The sequence below is a fragment of the Suncus etruscus genome, chromosome 16, assembly GCF_024139225.1.
Source record: "Suncus etruscus isolate mSunEtr1 chromosome 16, mSunEtr1.pri.cur, whole genome shotgun sequence".
Classification (NCBI taxonomy): domain Eukaryota; kingdom Metazoa; phylum Chordata; class Mammalia; order Eulipotyphla; family Soricidae; genus Suncus; species Suncus etruscus.
In genome coordinates this window covers 63,310,643-63,330,381 of record NC_064863.1, presented here as the reverse complement: position 1 = coordinate 63,330,381, position 19,739 = coordinate 63,310,643, and the positions used below count along the sequence as shown (strand labels likewise).

Genomic DNA, 19,739 nt, shown 5'->3' with positions numbered 1-19,739 from the left:
GCAATAAATTGAATTGGGATTATGAAGAGACCCTATGACCCTATTTCCTTTATTTTTTTTATTTTTTTATTTTTGGTTCACACTCAGCAGCGCTCAGGGGTTACTCCTGGCTCTACACTCAGAAATCGCTCCTGTCAGGCTTGAGGGACCATATGAAATGCCGGGTTTTGAACCACCGTCCTTCTGCATGCAAGGCAAACGCCCTATATCCATTCTATATCTCCGGCTATAAGAGACCCTATTTCTAATGTTAGCTCCACTATCTACTACTACTATGAACCTGGAGAAATTATTTTGCCTTCCTACAAAATGTTTGCAGAACTTTTTTGGAGTGAATGCATCCTTCCCCCATCCCTGCCTACTAATACTTCTAGAAGACCCGGTAGATAAAAACATCCTCATGAAGACTGCAGTATCAGAAATAATCCTTCAAATTCCTGGACAACTTTGTTCTTAATACTGTCATCCTCATGGGAACACATTGATTTAGATACCAATGTGTAGCTGAAGTCATTTAATTCTTAAAAAACAAATGAATTGTCAGAATGGTCAGCTACAGTAAGAGCTTACTAAAACTTCTGACAATGACGTAATAATTTCATTGAGATTTTCCTTTTTCTTTTCTTCTTCTTTTACTTTTTTTTTTTTGTTTTTTGGTTTTGGATTTGGTTTTTGGTTACATCCGGCAGTGCTGAGGGGTTATTCCTGGCTCTACATTTAGAAATCGCTCCTGGCGGGCTCCGGGGACCATATGGGATGCCGGGATTCGAGCCACAGTCCTTCTGCATAAAAGGCAAATGCCCTATCTCCATGTTATCTCTCTTTCCCTCATTGAGATTTTCTTGTTGCTGTACTTCTTCATTTTTCTCTTTTTTCTTTTTTCTTTATTTACCTTTTACAATAATTTTGTTTTCACTTAAATTTGTTTCGCTGGAAACAAATGTATTACAATCAACTATGTCAACTATGTGATGCATGTTCTTTAAATAAAGTAAATTTAATAAAAAAGTTTTCTTTTTAACTGCCTTTCAAATTATTTTTAAAAAACACTAATACCTATACTTCTATAATTAATGTGGCTCCTACATAGGGTTTTAGAATGATTTATCAAAGAATATTTTATATCTTTATACATAAATACATTTTAGTATTGTCATCATTTATAAGTCCTTTGATACAATAAAAAGATATCAACATTTTTATACATGGTGTTTATACACTTTTATTTTTCATTGTCATTTTTTCCAATTTTCAACAAAAATAAATAAGAACGAACAATATCTTTTAAATTTCTAAATTCTCCTTCAATATTTTAAGGTACACAATTATCAAAGATGATATTGAACACAAACAAATTGATACAATTCAGTACCACTATAAAATTCTCAAATAAGTTATTTTAAAATGCTTGCAATACAACTTTATGTTTCATCACATCTTCAATATAAATCATATACTATTTTTAATTTAAAGAGTGTAAATACAGAGTGCAAAAAGCAAAGAGAAAAAAACAATAGTTTACAACTGACATTATTCAATTTCCAATTTTTGAATAATATATTGTTTACATAAAAATATTTTACTGCTAATTATTCTAAGCTAAAACATTAAAGTAAATTCAAGAACACTGCTTATACAGTTATTACTCTTCTATGTGAATACAAGTTGTCAGTAATCTATTGGACAGAAAATTAAACACTTTAAAAAAGTTTACAAAATGGACATAGCAGCAAAAATTATAAAGTAGACAGGAACTTTAAAAGTTTCAAATAACTGAAAAAATAGCATCATAGATTTACTGTGTAAAAGGTGATCTTATATTTGATGGCAGCTGAATTTAGCTAACTCGTCTTAATAAACTAAAACCCTAAAAGTTAAAATCTGCATTAAGGCATATTTATATACTAGATCAATTCTTTCAATTTTTGACTCTGGTCTAGAGCTAAGAGGATAAGAATGTCTAAAGGAGCATTCTTAGTTTTAAAAATGTTTAATTTGTTACATAGATCTCAATTTAAGGTAAGTTCTTTAACAATAACTTGATATCTTTGGTTTCAGATTAGATTAAATAAATTCCTTGTGGCTTTCTTGGGAAGTCTAAATTGTGCATTTATCCACTGAATTTTTTTCTCAATATGTGGAATATATACACAGATAATTTCTTAAATTCTATATATACATATGTATATACTTGTACATATATATGCATAAAATTAAATTCAAGAACTCTCAATATATTGAGAGACTAAATGAGAGTCATGCTTTTTCTACTTTTGTAAAAAAAATGCTGACAGCAATAATTGTCTTGTTTGCTCAGAATAATCCTCACTAAAACCATTATTTCTGGCTTCCTTTTATTAATAAAAATCAATCTGGGTAAAACCTTTTTATTATTTAATATTCAATTGTGATAGATATTTAACTTTTAAAAAAACAAAAAAGATTTCAGATTTTTGAAAATTGGAAACACTACAAGCTGCCTTCTGCTAGTTATGTAACATGAATTAAGATGCTTTATACAAATCAAAATTATTCCAGTGTGTAATTAATATCAGTAGTTTGCAGATGATTTCTTGTTTATCAATGAACTCTTGGAAAAAAAGTCACTGAAAGTAGGTAGAATTCCTATACAACAGGTATACAATAGATATGTGGTATTCCTATATCCTAGGTACCAATAAAGTGCATTTTGAATTTAAATTTTGTTCTTACATAGCCCTTTTGTCTTCAACTATAGTAGAAAGGAAACTGAAACTGCCTTTGGAGCTCACTGAATTATTTTTCCTTTTTATCTTGTTATAAGTTTTTACATTTTTTTTTTTTTTTGGTTTTTGGGTCACACCCAGCAGCGCTCAGGGGTTACTCCTAACTCTACGCTCAGAAATGGCTCCTGGCAGGCTCGGGGGACCATATGGGATGCCGGGATTCAAACCACCGTCCTTCTGCATGCAAGGCAAAGTCTTTACCTACATGCTATCTCTCCGGCCCCAGTTTTTACATTCTTGATAGATCAACAAATGAATCATTCTATGGTCAATTGAGCTGACATGAAGTACTCATGAATATAAAAGCATATATATGAATATTCATATTTTGTATATAATATCCATATGCTAATATTTATATGTTCTATGTAATGATACATACATATTTTGTTTATTTATATATCTTGGCTATTGGTACTCATAATAGTATGGGATAAGAGTCAGGATTTTAGCTAAGAATTAAGTGAAAACCAGGGTATACAATAAAGCAATACACATAGAGGCGAGTTTTTACATCTCTTCAAAGGTCAGCCATAGCTTATTTGCCCCTTTTGCCCCAGAGTAAGTCAAGAAAAAATTATTATGGAAGAGAACAGGTTCTGCCTGACAAAGTATATGGACTTGAGAGATTCTACAAAAAAAGGGCCTGGTTTTCACTGAGACCATCTATCTCCATGAGTTTGGAACTTGTGATTGTCTAACAGTTGCCCAAACACCTTCAAAGACTGAGTTAATAATTCTAGACTAGAGAAAAATGTTAAACTCTTCAAAAAATGCAGGTCACTGGTTTTATTTTCACTTCCACAGGAAGACATGGTTAAATTGCTAAACTTTAAAAGTTTCCTAATTAGTGTGCTCATTTTGAAAAATACACAATGATTTGTTTTTGTTATTTTTCTTACTTCCTGTGTTGGGAAATAATTTTAAACATTTAATTCTAAATTTAGAATGAATTATTTACTGCCCTGATTTAAGTTAAATTGTGTGGTAAAATATATTGGAATAACCGTATTTTTATAGAGATAATGTAAAGAAAAATGTTATATTCTTTTAAATTACTTAATTCATCATATCTGGGCTATCTTTAAATTTTATAATTCTTGAATAAATAGAAAATATGAAAAAGTGTGGTTTTCTTTCTTTCTTTTCATTTGGGGGAAAGGAGTTACCCAGAACTTGCTTCTGGCTCTACATTTAATAATCACTCCTGCTATGCTCAGGACTGAATCAAACAGCCTCATGCAATAAAATGCCCTACCTTTTGTATTATCATTCTACATCTGTTCCTTTTATTTTAAAAACAGGGTCCAAACCGTTGATGCAGAGGTAGGACATTTGCCTTCCATGCAGCTGACCCAGAATGAACCATGGGGGACCCCCAGATGTCCCATATGATCCCCAGAGCCAGGAGCGATTTCTGAGCACAGAGCCAGGAGTAACCCCTGAACGTCACCAGGTGTGGCCCGAAAGGAAACAAACAAACAAACAAACAAACAAAATAAATTTCATTTATGTACAAAAATAAGTAGTTTTAGAAAGAATTGCACAATTTGGCTTAAGGTGTGAATTTTTTTGAATTGTTTAATAGCACAAATATTGAATTAAAAATAAAAGGAATAAAGTATTTAAAAACAGGGGCCGGAGAGATAGGACAGCTTTATGGCGTTTGCCTTGCACACGCCCGACCGAGGACGGACTTGGATTCTGTTCCGGGCATCCCATATGTTCCCCTCCCCGGAGCCTACCAGAAGCAATTTCTGAGTGCAGAGCCAGAAGTATCCCCTGAGCGCCACCGGGTGTGGCTCAAAAACAAAGCAAAACAAAACAAAATTAAATTAAAAATATAAAAAAAATATATAAAAACAAAACCTTACTACTTACATAAAAAGAAAGCATAATATTAAGTCCTTAGTTCATTTACCTAAAGGACAATCTGCTATTAAAGTGGCGTGTTTCTGAAGGAGTTGTATGCTGAAATAAAAGACGGATCAATTCACTCCTGCTATACCAACATGGAGTCTTAGAGCTAAAGAGAGGGGTGGAGGAAGTATAATCCTTCCAAGTGTGTTGTTTCAAATACTTGGCAGTTAGCACATGAAAAATCTTTGTTTCTCCCCTGTTCCCACTGCATAACTGTTTCAATACATGATATACACTGTTACCAACATATACATCATATTATCAAACCAATTATTTTGAATTGAATAGAAAAATGCATAATGTATCTAAGTGACATGATCATATATTTAGAAATCTGCTCAGGTGTTGATATATGCTGGGCACTATTTATGTCTAAGCATTTCACAGTAAGCATATAAACCTTGAAGCTTTCAATAAAGCCTTTAGCCCAGAAATTGATTTCTTAGAAAAATAACAATTTTCTCTCTATATTAAATATTTTAGGGACACTATCTATAGCAAATAGTTTTTCAAAATAACACAAAAATAAAACTTTCCTAGTACATTAAAATATACTACTGTTAAGTTAGCATGTGACAATATAAATATCATTAATAAAATAGAAATATTAGCATAACAGGGCATCCTATGCATTCCTGTCGATAATACAAATGGCTGCATTCACACTTGTGGTAAAATCAGATCCCCTGAGGTCACTCGTTCATATTCTTTCTTTGATTCTTTGCTTTTCCTGTGTTTGTACCTAGAAATAATTTAAATAAAAATGATTAGTGATGTAGATAAAAGTAATGTAAACAAAAAATTTTTAAAGCAAAAGTAGTATATGGCAGAGTGTCAAAGCACTTCGATGATAGTATTGGGGACATTAATGTTGCACAACAATACCCTATATTTTAACAAATTACCTAAATGATAGTTTTGAAATTAAGAAAAGGAAATAAATATCTGAACTCAAATTATTTCTAAACTTCTAAATGGTAAAAGTTTAGGTTCAATAAAATGGAACATAGAAAAAGGGAGTATGTTCCAGGGTGAAAAAAATTGGAAGCTGTGGATGATAAATCCTGCTAGAAGACTGTTCAAAGTTCAATGAAAACTTTGTTATTGAATATGATTACGTTTTATGTGACAACAAATTCTATAAAATGCTAAGTGGGAATGTGAATTCATTTAACTCTATTTTTTATCTATCTCCTTTTTGGCTTCCCTTTGCATGTTCTCTTTCCGTTAGGAACTAGTCTTTTAAATGCAACATGATATCTTTATATTGTGTATATCACATTACTATAGAAATAAAAAATGAAACAATATTTTGGTGGCACTAATTAGATTGACAATGTTTTATGTGCTAGTCATGTATTATTGATCCACATGTTTACCATGATAATTATTATTGATGAGGAGCAAAGTTTATGTATCATGATTCATAACGTTAATTCATTTGTGCTTTTTTTTCTGGGAGTTTGAGTTCATTTTCTACCCATCTTCTACATGCCTTGATATATGGCATATTGCTCTGAGAAAACTTCATATTTCTAGAATTGTAGAACTTATACTTTATGGAAGGTCTTAGGTATTTCATTTCTAAATTTAGTTTTGCTTCATGTCATCTACAAGCTGGGAAATGCCAATTTTCTTTTCTAGACTCATTTTCTCAATCTATATAAAGGAAAGACTTGATCAAAAAATTTAGGTGCATTTCAGTTTTAATAATAAAGTAATAAAATTTTAATAATAAAATTCCATTTTTAATAACCAGTTATAATGGCTTTCTTTACTATTTGATAAGAGCCTAGAATCAAAGGAAAAATTTAATTTTGCAAAAGTAATACATTTAGACCTAAATATTAGAAGTATACTTTTAGTCAAACAATGAACAATTTGTAGTATTTATAAATAAGAAGAATTCAATGGAGACTTCTTAAAAGAATGTTACTTAGTTCATTTACACTTTCTCTTCACCTTTGTCCTAATGGTAAAATCTGCCCATCTGTCATATACCCAAAGTATTTAATATTCCCTTTATTTTCTCCACAATTATCAGCATATATCATCAATTATTTTACATAAGAATGGAGTACAACTATTTGGATACTAATATGAACACCTTCCATAAGGTAAACAAGAATAATTGTCTCAAAATTAATTTCTAACTAAACTGCCTTAAAGTTTAGGAACCTCAACTTCTGAAGTTATTATTTTATAGAGTATATTTAAATACAAAAAAGTATTGTTTGAAATATGTTATCAACATTATGATTATTGTCTATAATCAGGTCTATAATATAATATTATCATATTCAGAACTAAAAGAGATTCTATACAGCATAAGAATTTCTATCTGTATTTTATATAAGAAGGACTTTTGATTTTTCCCACTTGTCTGTCAAAATATTACATTGATAAATATAAAAAAGAGTCCAGTAAAATCTAAAAATAAAGTCAAGTCCATATTTTCTGCAGCTGAACACGCTTTGTAAATGCTGAGTCTATTCCTCTGATGACTATCTTGTTCATATTTTTAGTGTTAAGTCTGTATTCTATAAGAGTAATATATAAAAGCAGGAAATAGGAAAGCACTGACTTACCACCTGCAGAAGTAATATATGGAACCACCAATTACAACAAGAAACAAGATAACAAGAATCACAGTCAGCGCCATATATTCTTTGCTCAAAGGTTGTTTGACAGTTAAAATGAAGTGTTCACATCGGCCACCAGTGTAACCCAGGTCACACCTAAAAGAAACACACGGTCAATTATTTTAAAAAGAAATCTTGGTTACAAATTTGTTTTACAAAAACACTAACCTTACCCTGTAAGTGTAATGCAAGAATCCACAAGATTTGCCAAAGTTGTGAAAGTGAATTTAAATCTTTAATTGGGGTAGCAATGATCAAGGAGTGCCACATAGTTCTAAAACAAAAAAATGTGTTCAAAATGACTCTCTAGGGCTGGAGAAACAGTAGAAGGTAAATAAATTTGTCTTGCCTGTGGTTGACCCTGGTATCTCATACAGGCCCACAAGTCCTGACCATAGCCATGTGTGGTCCACTTCTGATGCCCCTTCAGCTCTTAGGGAGGCTTATGTTGTAGAATAGTATTTTATATGGAAAAAAAATTTTTGTACATTTTATAGGTTTGAGGTGATTTTGTCTAAATAGGTGGGATTCTTTCTTAAAACAATGACCAAAAAAGAAGCCCAATAAATATGATTAAATATTGAAATGCTCCTTGTGGCAAGTATCAATGGAAAATATCTGAAGTCCTATTCATTCTACACTCTGGAGTCAATGTAAAATTTGAGAACTACTGTGGTTTCTGAATTTCAACAAACAACGATAAAAAAATTCATTAAAGAATCAAGGAAATGGGGCCGGAGCAATATTGCAGCCATAGTGCATGTGCTTTGCATGCAGCCAACCCACAACAGACCCAGGTTCGAGTCCCAGCATCCCATATAGTCCCAGAAGTCTGCCAGGAGCATTTTCTCAGCACAGAGCCAGGAGTAACCCCTGAGCATTACTGGTTGTGGCCCCACCAAAAAATTAAGAAAATAGTTCAAAGAGCTGGAGCACATTCTTTGCAAGTACTAGTGGCTCAGTTTGATTTTCTTTATCTCATGACCACTAATCTTAGCCCTGATTAATCCACTATCAAAACCAATTACGTTTCTAATACAAATTACACATCAATTTCATGCCAATAGAACACATAAGAGCAGACCATAGAAGTATAAAATAACAACAGAAAACCAAAAATAGAAAGGAAAAATAAAGGTTTCAAACAATGACTTGGTATATTTGGAATGTTACCTGCAATGATTTTCACTCATGTCCACTATGTAGATGCATTGTCCATGAAAGCAATAGCCATCTGCGTCAGGACTGCATTTTGTTATGGACACTTGAGCCACACGTGGGTCATCTTCTGTCTGAACTGTGAAGGAAAAGGCAAAGTGAAAATATTATTCTGCCTTCTATGAAGCATTACTTAACTTTTGTATGATCTATTAAGACTTACTGTCACAAAAAGTGTCAGGTGTCAATAAGTCAAAGATAATTTTTGGGACAGGAAAAGCATTCTCATATGAACAATTCTTTCTAAACATCCAATAACATAGCACTGTAAACAATAAATTTCTTATCCAAAGGGAAATACCCAATGAACTATACACAGACTAAAAATTAGATGTGGGTTATATTTTCCTTAAGTACAAAATCCTCATGCTTTAGATACATGTAAATATAATTACTTTCCATAATCATTTATTTAGTCTAGCTATCTTCATTTTTCCATAAATCAAAAAATCTGATCGTCATTACTCCCCCAAAATTTCAAGTTGAAATGGTTAATTAATTAGCTTTATTCTATAGTTATCTTTAAGCCAAGCAGACATGTTTTGTGAATGTACCCAATTTTTTTTTCAGATTACTTGAAAGAAACTGACTAAAGTCTACCATTATCTTAAGTATGAGACCCAACTGTGATCCAGAGTAATCCTGAATAAAGAAGGTACTTGGTTACACAAGAATTGTGAAAACAAAGGCCTCATTAGAAATAGTGTTACAGAGTAGACACAAAATTACTTTCAAATGCTTTAGTTACGAAAATGTGCAGAATAATTGTGAAATAAACAGTAGCATTATGTTACTGCTCTCTGCTTCATTCTGTGAAGAGTAACTTGGGTGCTCTTGTTCATCGAGCACAATTGAGTGTAGGGTAGGGAGGCTGATTAAAACTTCAGAAAGATCAGTGAGGACAGAAGAGAAGGTAAAGGTTTTGTGAACAATTAGTTTCTGGTTCATCTAGATAACCTTTAATATCTCAGCCTAAATAAAGAGCAGATCTTCGGGGGTTGTTGGATGCAAAACTTCATCACCTATCTTTGTATACTGGTGCCTAAGCAGAGAAATATGGCGTTTGACACTTATTCAGCACCTCATAATAATTTCTGAATAAACTTGGGAGGTCAGGGGCACTTGGCTTAAACAACACTGACTCAGGTTTGATTCTGGTACCCTTTAAGGCACCCAAGATCATCAGGGGTAATTCGAGTGTGCATAGCCAGGAATAAGTCCAATGACAGCTGGTGTGGCCCTGAACAAAAATAATTTCTGAATGAACTCTATAGTTAGGATGTAATTTGTGTTGTTATCAATTATAAAATTGTCTACTTGTACAAATTAAATTTTCCTGTTTTGCCTGGGATCTAATATGTAATAATGGTCTCAAGTAAAGTTATGGCTAAGGTCATAATTAATCAGATTTTATTTGTTTTGTATATTTTACCTTATTATGTTTTAATTTATTGGGGAGGGGGCTGGAGAGATACAGGGATTAAGGCATTTGCCCTTCATGCAGCTGACCCTGTTCGAACACTGAGCTCTAAAAGGAGAGGTCCCTGAGCACAGAGCTAGGAGTAAGTAGTGAACACCACTGGGTGTAGTTTCCAAACAATTATATTGAATAGGGAATAACAAGAAATGCTCATGAACTTAGGGACTACTCTTAATGATAATGGCCTTGGTATATGAGCCTCAGAGCACTCTGGCCAGAAGAGATGATAATGCTTGAGTTGTATCATCAGGAGTGCTGTGGGCCACTAGGGTTGGTTATACATGGCATGTGGAGCAGAGGATTGAATTTGAGGCCCCACATCTGCCCTTTGAGCTATTACTCTGCCATTGTCCCTTACTGTATTTCTTTATATTCTAATCTTTAAATTTAATTAAATGCCCACTTCCTAGTCCAGCAGGTAGAAAAATATTTCCAGATCACTAATTCAAAAAAAAAAAAACAACATTTATTTTGCTAATACATTTTATCCTTTCTTTTTTATCAAAATACACTTACGAGTTTTTGAGTTCACATTTTTTGTCAATAATGTGTAACTGATAAATTTGAGCTTACCTAATGCTGTACAGTTATCTACAGATTCTCCTGGGATACATGAAGGAATAACAGTTGTACTGAAAACTGCTTGTAGAAGATAGAAACCTGTTTATGGAGAAAAGTGAAATATAAAAGTTATGCATCAAGAAATGAACTCTTGGTCATATTCCCACATGGATACAGTATTTAAACAATTGTTTTATAATTTTAAAAATTTGATAGTTCATACAATTAATAAAAATGAGTATATCATTTTTCAAAAAAAAATCATGAAATCCTGCAGCATACTTTCATGGCATACATTGCAGATTTCACTTGCTCTACATGTTAAAAAGTCAAATCCTTTTGAAGTTTGATTTCTAAAAAGCTTAGCAACTGGAAAAATAGAGCATCCTAATATTTTGCTCCATTTGTGCTCCAAGGTGGAATCTTTCAAATAAAATTTAGTCTATTATGAGAAAATTAAATAGGACTCTCAAATTAAGAGATAGCCACTGCCAATTTAAGTCTCTCAATTACACATAAATTGTATTGTATGTGAGCATACACTAAAATAGATAAAAGAGCATCTATCCAAAGTCAGAATATATCTCTCTATTGGAAAAATGCACATGCTGATTTCTAAAATTCATTTTGTCAGCCCAGTATGCATTTGACAAATAATGTCCTCTGTTTCCATTGCAAAATGTTGAAAAAGAGACAGCAGAATGACTCAAATAAGTTTCTTAATTGCATGAAAAAGCATAGAAGAATCTTTTCAGTGGCACAGATCCCTATTGAAGAGTATTTAGCCCCTTCCTTTGAAGAGCCAGATTTTTGTACTTCAACCACACTTTCCTGCCTCGATAGGTAAATTTTACATAAAAAATATTAATAGAAGTCACCAAGTGGCTTTGGTGATTATGGTGATGGTAGAAAGTGGAAGCAGATAACAATCCTGGAACCCATTTACTAATCAGGCGGTTTTGTCTTTTTATTGTATGAGTTATTTTATTTAATCCTCTCAGTCACTATTTATATAAGACACTATTAAGATTTATGAGGGAAATGAGACAAAGAATTTAAACAAATTTCCCAAGGACACACATCAAAAATGTTGATGAGTCATCAAAAGAATCTAGAACCCTAAAATAATATTAAAGTATTAGCAACATCAGACTAGATAAATGAATGTAAATGTCAGTAAAGTATAACATTTAATTCATTACAGAGACAACAATTATGCTGGGATAGCAATCTTGCGGGGATAGTTGAGCTATGTTGGAATCATCATTTACCTTCTCTTCTCTAACTTACAGAATTTTAGGGCAACGTCAATGAAGTGATCTTTCACAGTAATAATAAATTTTAATCAACTCTCAAGATAAGAAATCCCATGAAACCTGTTCTGTCATCTATAACTGTATGTGTGAACAGTGCCCTCTACTGTCTATAACAAATTATTCATCTGTAATTTAAATGATTTAAGTCTTGGTATCAAAGATTTTAGCTTACTTTTAACTCAGTCAGCAGAGATGTGCATGTATATATCTTCATGTATATGAAAATTAATTATATATAATCATCATAGTTTATGATTTTATTCCATTTCAAATTTAACAATATAATAAACATACAAATAGTTACTAACCCCAGATAATCTGAGTGTGATTGTATTATTCAATACTAATATCTGGACACCATCTAGTATATATGGGTTCAGAATTTATTTTTCTCATAAGATTTCTTAATTTTTAAATGAAAATACTCCTTGAATAGTTTAGAACTATCTCTTCCACACCACATACATACTTCTCCTACAGTAAAAATGCTTCTTTATTATATAAACAAAAGGAAAGCTTTCATAAATGACAAAAAATAGCTATAGTTTGTATTTCATTATCAGTCAAACATAGATGGGAAAAACTATCTTTGTACAGAGAACTTTTGATGGAGGATTTTCATCACACAGAAATTTGTTCTATTTCTTAATGTACTCATGCTATATTTTTCAAAACTGAAGAATCAAACTCTTTAACTAATATAGCCTGTTCAACACAAATTTGACCTCTTCGTATGTGTTTATACACCCTTGACACTCCTTTCCTCAATATTTCTTCAACTGAGGAAAACAGATGACACAAGCAATTCTCCTATAAAGGAACTACTCAGGTACAGCATGCAAATACATATTTGAAATACCTTTCTCTATCCTTTGAGAAAACCAGACATAGTCTTTCCTGTTTGGAATTGCTTATAATTGTAACTTACAACTATAAGAGATTCTGATGAAATGTTCAGGGTGTACTTTTTTATTTAAAGTTTTTAAGTGTTATTAGTGTTTCCACTGTTGGACACTGTTACAGCTGATCAAGCCAGTTGAAATATTTTCTTTGTGAATTATAAAGAATGTTCAGCGCAGGGTGTGCCTCCACAAAAACTGGGCTCTCCTAACCTGTGACGCTCCCTTGGACATAGTCCATCACTCAGGATGGTTTCTGTGAGACTTGCTATGTTAATCCAACATCCGGGTATTTTAATGGTGAAATAAGTAAATAATTTTCAAAGATTTATTTTAAAAAAAGTGTTTAATTTACAATTCCATTTTGGATGGATTTAGTCAGTACAATATCAAAATAGGTTCTAAGTCATGTGTCCATCTACAAAGCTCTGCTAGTGTAATATAGAGCTTTTCTCAAACTAACCTTTGAGCCAGGCCCTTAAAAACTACAGTCAAGGAATAAGTAGAAATAATCTTAAAAGTTTAAAAAGATCCGCCTTTGAAGAATCTAATATCTATTCCCTTACCATCCTTATGGACCTCTACTCCTTAAAGTTATACAAGAAAATGATAGTCATACTTTTCTTAATGTATCAGTGTTTCAAGACTTTCATATTTGAACATGCTAATCTTTGATTTTATTACAAATCCCTTTATGCTACAATCCTGCTAAGAAAATAACTCACAACCGGTGGAGGAATAATACTGGAGAGATAGCATGGTTAAGGCACTTGTCTTACAAGAGACCAACACCAGTTTGAACCTTGGCAATACATTTGGTCCCCTAAGCATGACCAGGAGACCTCCATAAGCATAGAGACAGCAGTAAGCCCTGAGTACCACTAGGGATACCCCCATTCTCCACAAAGAAGAAAGAAGATATTTTAGACATGAGAGAAAATACATGTCTTGCTTGTAACTGACATCAGTTCTAAAACCTGGTGCTGCTGAAGTTCACTGAGGAACATTGCAAGGGGTCACTCCTGAGTACAGAGTGGGGAATAGTCCCTGAGCACCACTGGAAAATAATTCACAGTGACATTAAAGATTTTTAACAATGTCAGTGTTGCTGAAAACTGATTCTGCATCAGGCTCCACTGTGGTAACTAAGACATGAGAAATTCTGCCCATGGGGTTTTTAAGTGGTAGTTGATATGTAAACCCAAAATTGACCGCTAGAGCTTCTATTTTAATAAATCAGTGAAAATTTACCTCCCTTATTGTTTCTGTCAAATTTCAACTTTTTAAGAATTCGAGGCTCATCTATTCATCTCTCCACTTTTACCTCAGAGATTGTATTTCAGTGAAATCTCCAATGTGCCAGCAGGAAGTGGTGTTAGTGACTCACAGGATACAAATCACCTCCACTCTGAGTCAGGCTGTGCCTACACCCTTACACAATACTGGGGACCTTGTGGGAGAGGTTGAGTCCTGTATCCCAGAGGGGAGCAGCACAAAATGCATTTGGCCCTGGAGCACTAACTTAGGCTTGCCCAAGTGCATCACTCTGACCAGAAGCAATTTCAGATGTAGAAAATGACCTTCTGTCTACAAAAGGTTTCGGGTTTTGTTGGTCTGGTTTCCTTGTGGCAATATGGAGGGTTCATCAAAAAGGATAGGATTTATTCAGTGACTCTTGGGCCATTTCACAAAAAACAAATTCCACAAAATCAATTAAATTCTCAGGATAAAGTAAATGAAAAGTAAGCAAACAGCTAATGAACAATGTGACTAAAGAGTGGAAAGAACGCAACTCGGTTTTTTGAAAGAAGCATTTTATAATTGAGAATTAGAATGTAGAATTAAGTATTGTAGATCAGAGCAACAAACTCATAATGAATCACAGCACTTGCCTAGCCCAAACAGGTAGAAAAACCCACTTTGTTCACACTTTTTCTGTGGTCACATGGGCTGTTAGTAGTATTACCTTCTTCCAGAGCAGTCCATAATTGTAGAATTTGTAATGTAGTAAGCTTGTTAGGTCTTGTGTACTATGAAGGAGCGATAATGCCTTGGCCGTTTTCAATGTCTTTTGTGCCCCAAAGGAGCATCACAGTTAAAGTTTAAGCTCTCCTTGGTTAAAATAACTGCAAAGTCTTTATTATATCAGATATGAAAAGAACTACTTTCCATATGTTATAGTAATATTGCTTTTCAGGAAATAAAAAAGAGAGAGAAACAAGCTTTCTACCTGTTTTCAAAACAAAACTTATTCACTAATTCTAAATAGATAAACTTAATGCAACTATATAAGATAAAATAGGACAGAACCAAAGGTTGTTATAGCAAGAGGTTGCCAAAAGTGTTTTTTTAATTTGAGAAAGAAAAGCATTTAATCAATGAGCTTTTAAATATATATATATATATATATATATAGAGAGAGAGAGAGAGAGAGAGAGAGAGAGATGATATGTGCTTTAAAGGTCTCAAATTTGGACTTAGGAAACAGCTAAAAAATCAAAGCAAATATATGCTTGCCTTGTATAGGGTTCCATGTTTCATCTAAAAAAATCTAGGATACTCATTGTTTGAAAGTCCTGACAATCAAAACCAAAAAAATAAAGTATTTTAAAAAAATTTATGTCCAAAGCTTAATTTGAATTTTCATTAAAAATAAAAGTGAGCAACAGTCAATCAGTATATTGAAAACTTCTAGCAAAATTTTTATTTTTGCTAAAGACATTTTTTTTTCATAACTGGAGATATCAACTTCAGAGAAAAATGTGCACACCAGGGTTGGAAGTTTTAGTTTTATGAGATAGAAGTAAGAGAGCAGCATAGTTCACACTTGCATTATGTAACTATATGTACATATTCTACATTCTCAATCAATGCCTAAATGATATTTTTATATTCAGGAATTAATTACATGCTGAAATTAAATGAAGGCAAAGACATAGTTCCAGTCCACACAGAGAATGAATTGGGCTGAACCTCAGCAGGTGGAGAAGAAAAGAGAGAATTCAGATGCCAAGTTTCTGGTCGGAAAATAGCAAGAGGGTGGTGATGAGTGGAAAACAGGCAGGACAGCAGCTTTGTGGTAGCATTAGTAGATCTGAAGGGAGGACCTAATGTATGGAGGAACTTGAGTTCATACAGTATCAACTGTATCTGAGGTCCTTGGGAATACAAGTCTTGAGTAAAGAAAATTGAAATTGATGGAGGTTCTCTGAAAAAAATAAAATCTTTGAAGACATAGAGCCCATGAACATGTTCCAAGGGGAAGAGAATAGAAAACTGTGAGAATTAGAATTATAAAAAGTGATCAAAGTGACTAAAGAAACTGGGGAGATAAAAGTAAATTTAGTATTATAGAGCCATGACCACAGTTACCAAAGGAGGCAAGAAATAGAAGCAATGAAGAGACTGAACAAAATATGAGTGATTCCATCACAAATATGATTCATCATTGTTCAGAGCAAAAGGTGTGTAGATAAACAATAAAATTGCTGGATTTTACTTTTCATGTTTGTATCTAGCTTACCATAAATATTCATTTTATTTGTCTTGGCAACATTATATGATCATTTTATTGTGAATTTTAATTGTCTGTGTTAAAGCAATTTATTAGGTTAGTGTGTCTCTATCCATAGTATTCTTTTGTCAAGAGAGATATTTAGAAAATTTGTGACAAGTTGGGGTGGAAAGTGGGGTGAATGCTATAAACATCTGTTGGGTGGAGTCCTGGGTTGCTGCTAACCCAAAATCAATCAAAAAGACAATTCATAACAAAAAATTATCTTGTTTTTTGTTTTTTGTTTTTTTTTTTTTTTAATTTTGGGTCATACCCAGCAGCTCTCAGGGCTTACTCCTGGCTCTGTGCTCAGAAATCGCTCCTGGCAGGCTCGGAGGACCATATGGGATGCTGGTATTTGAACCACTGACCTTCTGTATGCAAGGCAAACATCCTACCTCCATGCTATCTCTTTGGCCTCAAAATATCTTGTTTATACTGTTATAAAACCAAAATTAAAACTCTGTATCAGATTTACGAACTAGAGTCCACAAACTCTATAATTGTAGTTCTGTTCAAGTTCTGATACTAATTTTAACCTCCAACTGAATGCCCTTATCTGTAAAAACCTTGGAATGGAGTCCTTGGATGGAGAACAGTAGAAAAGGAAAGAGAAATTAGATTACTCTAAGATTCTTTTCATTTGTAAATACACCTTTTTCTCTATTGACTATCTGCTATCCATTAATATCACCGTTCAGTCTCTCTCTGCCTGTCACTCTCACTCAAAAACGATGCATCACTGCAGATATACCTACATTTTATTAGGCATATCATCAGTGAATGCAGACAATAATAAAGACTGAAATAAAAAAAGGGAAGCAAAATTCCTGGGCTTTATTAGAAAAAGCGATTGAATTTTCAAACTGTCGAATTTTTTCACAAAATAGTGAGAACTCTGAATAAAGAATTATTCACCTCACACTTACTGGGTGTTTAATATTATTCTATCATACTATGAATCAGATGAACAAGTACAGCACCCATAAAGGAGGGAAAAGGCTAAATACACACAATGTAAAATGAAAGAATAGAACAGGTGAAAATAGTAGAAAGAGGCTGAATATTTGCTTCAGGTGGTCAAGGAGAGGAGAAGGTGGTCAGACAAAACCTGATCACTTTCTTAAAGAATTAGTGGCAGTTTCACCAAAAGAAAAGGGTGAGTTGTAGGCATTAACAGTATGTATGGGGGCCAGAGCAATGGAGCAAGGCTTAAGGCGTCTGCCTTGCATTCCCTAGCTTAAGATGGACCCTGGTTCTATCCCCCGGTGTTCCATATGGTCCCCAACCAGGAGCAATTTCTGAGTGCTCAGGAGTAACCCCTGAGCATCACCAGTTGTGGCCCAAAACCAAAAAACCAAAAACAAAAACCCAGTAGGTATGGCATATTTTACACTTTCACACAAATAATATATTGGATAACTCATTTTTTAAGTCTGTATTCTTAATCATAAAATGGGAATAGTGATACCTTTCCTGGATAACAGAGAGTTGCTATAAATATCAAATTGAGGCAATTCTAAAAAACTAATTGATAATGTTCAGATGAATAAAACTTCTCATTTTAATTAAAAGTGCTGTTTACCATTTTCTAACATAGCAAAACTACACACAGTTATCTGGTAAACAGAAATTATGATTTCTAATTACAGATGAGAAAATAAGAGACTCAAAGAATTCTTCCTGGGGGCTGGAGAGATAGCACAGCAGCATTTGCCTTGTAAGCAGCCAATCCAGGACCTAACGTGGTTGGTTCGAATCCCAGCATCTCATATGGTCCCCCGTGCCTGCCAGGAGCGATTTCTGAGCAGATAGCCAGGAGTAACCCCTGAGCACCACCAGATGTGGTCCAAAAACCAAAAAAAAAAAAAAAAAAAAAAAGAATTCTTCCTGGAAGTGTTAATATAGAAACTTGAGTGTGAACCTATTATTTCCTTAGAAACCCACCCCTCCAACATCGCCTCCTGTATCCTCCAGTCACTTGCTTTGTTTTAGTAAATCTTTGTATTTACAGGATACATCTATACAAGTTCATGAGTTTGATTCTCCAACTTTGAAGACATAGTATAGTTTAGCCTTTGGACTCCTACATTATAGATGAACAAACTCAAAACATATCTTTTTCAAAACAGTGCAGACAAAGCAGTGGAGACCACACTTAATTATATATTTCTCTCTATTAAAATTATAGTGGTCTATGTCAGTATTATTTTTTCTAATGAGATAAACTAAAGTAGTAATCATTCAATATCATTTTTCCTAAGCCTAGATAAAAATCTTACTTTCTTCTTCATAGTTTTTTCCCTCCTAGAATGGCTGAGGTTTATTGAGACATTCTGCTTTATAATTTGAAGTCAAGTATTTAATTATATTTTTTTAGAAAAGGTAATATCAGTTTTGGGATCAATGCCCACTAGCTTATTTTTATTTTGTTTTATTGATTCATTTGCTGTTTGAAAACTATGCTCTGCACATTATATGTCTCTTAATTTAAATCTATGACTTTTAACATCAACAACTATGTGGAAAGAAATAGAAATGAGAGTGGAGGGAGAAGAAAGAAACAGAAATAAGAGAAAATTTTCCTTTATCCTGAGGATTTTCAAGAGAATTTATATGTAACTCACTTGCATACCTTCAAACTTAAATTCAAGATTTCGACTTAAAAAACTAAGGGTTCCATCTCTCCCACCACAGTTGCCAAATCATATTGAGTATTATAAATAGTATCTCAGCAAATTAAATCATTACCTTAACCTAGAATGTCATTGAGACTTTATTGGTCTTGTAACTAGACACCCAGTCTTGCACAAACTGCATTGCCAGAGGACACTGAGTCTGTGGTATTACTTCATTTTTTCAAAGGTTCCAGAATTGCCATACCAAGGTCCTGGTTATCTGGGTGCTCCTCCCCCTCAAAACTAGGATCTCTTCCATTATAGCTTTGAGGACTTACCCATTGTCTCAAATGGAATGTTCCACAGCAGTTACCACCATATTAATCAGACTATTTGCATGGACAGACAGTCCAAGGAAACCACCCTTCATTTATTATCTCCTTGAAGATGAATCTGAACTTGACATCTCTTTTGTGATAATTATGTAGTAAATGGGAGAACTTTGAATAAAATATGGAAAGATGTCATTCAGATACAATTTTTCTTAAGTAATTACCCCCCCCTCTTTTTTTGTTTTTGTTTTTGTTTCTTCGGGCCACACTCGTTTGATGCTCAGGGGTTACTCCTGGCTAAGTGCTCAGAAATCGCCCCTGGCTTGGGGGGGACCATATGGGACACTGGGGGATAGAACCGCGGTCCTTCCTTGGCTAGTGCTTGCAAGGCACACACCTTACCTCTAGCGCCACTTCGCGGGCCCCGACCCCCCT

At 33.6% G+C, this 19,739-nt stretch overlaps 1 protein-coding gene across 1 annotated transcript; it reads right to left on the bottom strand.

Annotated features, from left to right (window-relative positions):
• Nucleotides 1-5,345: 5,345 nt before the first annotated feature.
• EREG (epiregulin) lies at nucleotides 5,346-19,314 on the bottom strand. Its single transcript, XM_049789869.1, has 5 exons — nucleotides 19,311-19,314; nucleotides 10,599-10,685; nucleotides 8,501-8,624; nucleotides 7,274-7,423; nucleotides 5,346-5,427 (listed from the first exon to the last, which is right to left on the bottom strand). The coding sequence occupies exons 1-5, from the start codon at nucleotides 19,312-19,314 to the stop codon at nucleotides 5,346-5,348; spliced, it is 447 nt and encodes a 148-aa protein (XP_049645826.1).
• Nucleotides 19,315-19,739: the final 425 nt, after the last annotated feature.

What these genes read in the sequence shown, in the direction of transcription:
- EREG (XM_049789869.1), bottom strand. An exon ending in ATGAGTGAAAATCATTGCAG is followed by an intron (nt 7,424 to 8,500) that starts GTAACATTCCAA and finishes TGTTTCTTTTAG; the next exon opens with GTGTGACCTGGGTTACACTG. An exon ending in ATATATTACTTCTGCAGGTG is followed by an intron (nt 5,428 to 7,273) that starts GTAAGTCAGTGC and finishes AATTATTTCTAG; the next exon opens with GTACAAACACAGGAAAAGCA.